General features: G+C 58.8%; 1 protein-coding gene across 1 annotated transcript; it reads left to right on the forward strand.

Moving 5' to 3' along the window:
• Positions 1-308: 308 nt before the first annotated feature.
• LOC124172141 (proline-rich protein 36-like) lies at positions 309-1,770 on the forward strand. The gene is made up of 2 exons (XM_046551547.1): positions 309-936; positions 1,187-1,770. The coding sequence occupies exons 1-2, from the start codon at positions 309-311 to the stop codon at positions 1,768-1,770; spliced, it is 1,212 nt and encodes a 403-aa protein (XP_046407503.1).
• The last annotated feature ends 771 nt before the right edge of the window (positions 1,771-2,541 follow it).

The following is a 2,541-nucleotide window of genomic DNA, read 5'->3' on the forward strand; positions in this document are numbered from 1 at the left end:
ACGCCTAAGTTTTAAAAAAGGCATCAGCGCCTAAGTTTTTAAAAAGGCATCAGCGCCTAAGTTTTTACAAAGGCATCAGCGCCTTTAGGGGCCTCCTAAACACTTCACTCACTTGCAAACATAGAGGCTCCATTTAGCCGCGTAACGGCAGCGGTGCCCGTATTTTTGGTGCTTAACACGACCGTCGACGACATAAAGAGAAGGCCTTCGGTTGCGCTGCGTCACTATCAACCTGTTGCAAGGCTGCTCCGCATCACGGATGCCAGGCTCCGCGTCACGGAGCCTGGTAAGGTCTCAGAGTCGGCACGATGGAGAGAGTCGTCTCCGGACGACTCCACAACCGCCCTTTATCATGCCCGACCATATATAACCTGAGGTCTCGCGGTTCCCCTAGATCTCTGGCCTTACCACGGATCTCAGGATCCCCCCCTGTGAGGCCGGATGGAACGGGTACCCGGATCTCTCCTCCGCCGTCAGCGGGGACTGAGACCGAGTCTCCTGAATCCCCGGACTCTGCCGTGCCCTCAGCGCGGCCTAGTTCGAGGGCTAGCCCGGCTCCCGTCCCGCCGTCAGCGGACGAGGCCGTTACCTCCCCTGCCGCATCTTCCTCTTTGGCTTCCTTTCCCAACATCACCATGAGGTCGCTCGATTCACCCTCCCCCTTCCAACCAATCACCCTAGCGGCAACCTCTACCCCCACCATCGTGGCCACTCCGGTGGCTGCACTACCAGCCCAGATGGCACAACAATTGCCAACCCCTCCCTCCTTCCTGAGCCAAACGTTCAGCCTCGTTACGAGGAGGCAGCCATCCAGTGCCCCAACTCGCACCATCCCACCAACTACGGCACCCACCGCCACGAGACCATCCCACATCCCAGCCACACCCCCGACCCGCACCTTCCCAGTTCGCATCGCCCGTCTCCCACGATCCTGCAGTCAGCGCAGCTTCTTCCAAGCTTGGCGCCAGGGCTATCCGGACCTTGCAAATGCCCGGATATTCGTCAATACGGAACGGCGCTCCGCGATAATAAACAGATCGTAGAGGAGTGGAGACCCTGAGGCAGGAATAAAGACGATTGGACTATGCCATAGGGGAGCCGCTCCAATACGATCTCCCCCCTGAACGGCGCCCGACCGCGCCACCTCCCACACCCGCGAGTGAAATCTTCGATTTCGTGATTCCAGGTGTTGACTATGCCACAAGAGTGGACCACCTGGTGGAGAGACTCCTGGAATTGCACATCCCTGTGAAGGAGACCTGGCGAATCTACACGCGGAGGAAGAAGAAGACGACCGTCGTGAGGGTCCTCGTTCCAGCAGCCAGTGAGGCGGATTGCGGGAGAACCTTGGGGAACGGTTTCTCCCCAGACGGCCGCTTGTATCGGTGCGAGCCGGCCCGCCCACTCCGATCCAGGAAAGTCGCCCGCACCCAGGAGCGGCCCCCGCCGCAACATGGTGCTACTCGTGTCCAGGGTCGACACCCTCCGCCTCTGGGCACACGTGAGCGCGCTGTCTCCCCGGCTCGCCCTGAGCGCCCGGCAGACCAGCGCCATGACCAAGCGCCTGAAGTAGATTTCTTCTCGGATATCTTACAGGCACAATCAGGGGACCAGCCAGCGACGAGGAGCCAGGTGATTCGCTTCATGTCGCAGGTCATCCGGGACACCGTTCACCCCAGCGTCGCAGAGGAGGTCGCGGACGTCATCAGGGCAGCGGCAAGGCCCATCTTCGGATGGAGGACCTACGCGGGAGCGACGCGCCGAGATTAAGAACTTAACATGAATCAGTCCCCCAAAAGTGTCGTTCGTAAATATCAACGGAGCCGTGGCCCAAAAACGGTCACTGCTCCAGGAACATACGAGGAGCAGGAAGGTCGCCATCATGGGGCTGGTGGAGACCTTCCTCAAACCCTCCGCTAAAGTTAAAATCTCTGGCTTCCAGGAGTTCTCCGTACCGAGGACTAAACCACGAATCGGTGGAGTCGCATTCTTGATCCGCTCCGACATCGCGGCCAAACACCTAGACATCCCGGAGAACTGCCTGCCAGAAGGAAACGACGCAGTGATGGCGAGCGTGCGGCTTGGACAAAGAGACGTGCAGATCTGCGTGCTCTACTGCAGACCACGAGCGCCGCTACCGATGAAGCTCCTGGACTTCATCGCTGACAGCAAGAAACCCACAATACTCCTCGGGGACTTCAACGCACGCCATCACGCCTTCAGGGACCACGCTTCTAACGCCAATGGTCGCAAACTCCTCTCCTTCCTCCTCTGCAGCCCCATGGTGCGGCTGGACATCCCTTCCCCCACTTCCATAGGGAGAGGAGCATCCAACCCTGACCATGCAATCGTCACGGGTGACCTTATGCCTCTATGCGGACAGGTCAACGTAGACGATTGCATTACATCCGACCACCTCCCGTTCTCTTTCTCTTTCAGGTGGGTGAAACAGCGAGGGAGCTGCGTCATCCAGAGACCAGACTGGAAGAAGGTGGACTGGGAAGCCTTCAACAGAACAGTACAGGCTAAGACAGGAGACAT

The sequence above is a fragment of the Ischnura elegans genome, assembly GCF_921293095.1.
Source record: "Ischnura elegans chromosome 13 unlocalized genomic scaffold, ioIscEleg1.1 SUPER_13_unloc_1, whole genome shotgun sequence".
NCBI lineage: Eukaryota > Metazoa > Arthropoda > Insecta > Odonata > Coenagrionidae > Ischnura > Ischnura elegans.

Coding starts and splice junctions, on each gene's coding strand:
- LOC124172141 (XM_046551547.1), top strand. CDS start 309: ATGGAGAGAGTCGTCTCCGGACGACTCCACAACCGCCCTTTATCATGC. Junction 937..1,186: donor CCGTCTCCCACGATCCTGCA/GTCAGCGCAGCT, acceptor TCGTGATTCCAG/GTGTTGACTATGCCACAAGA.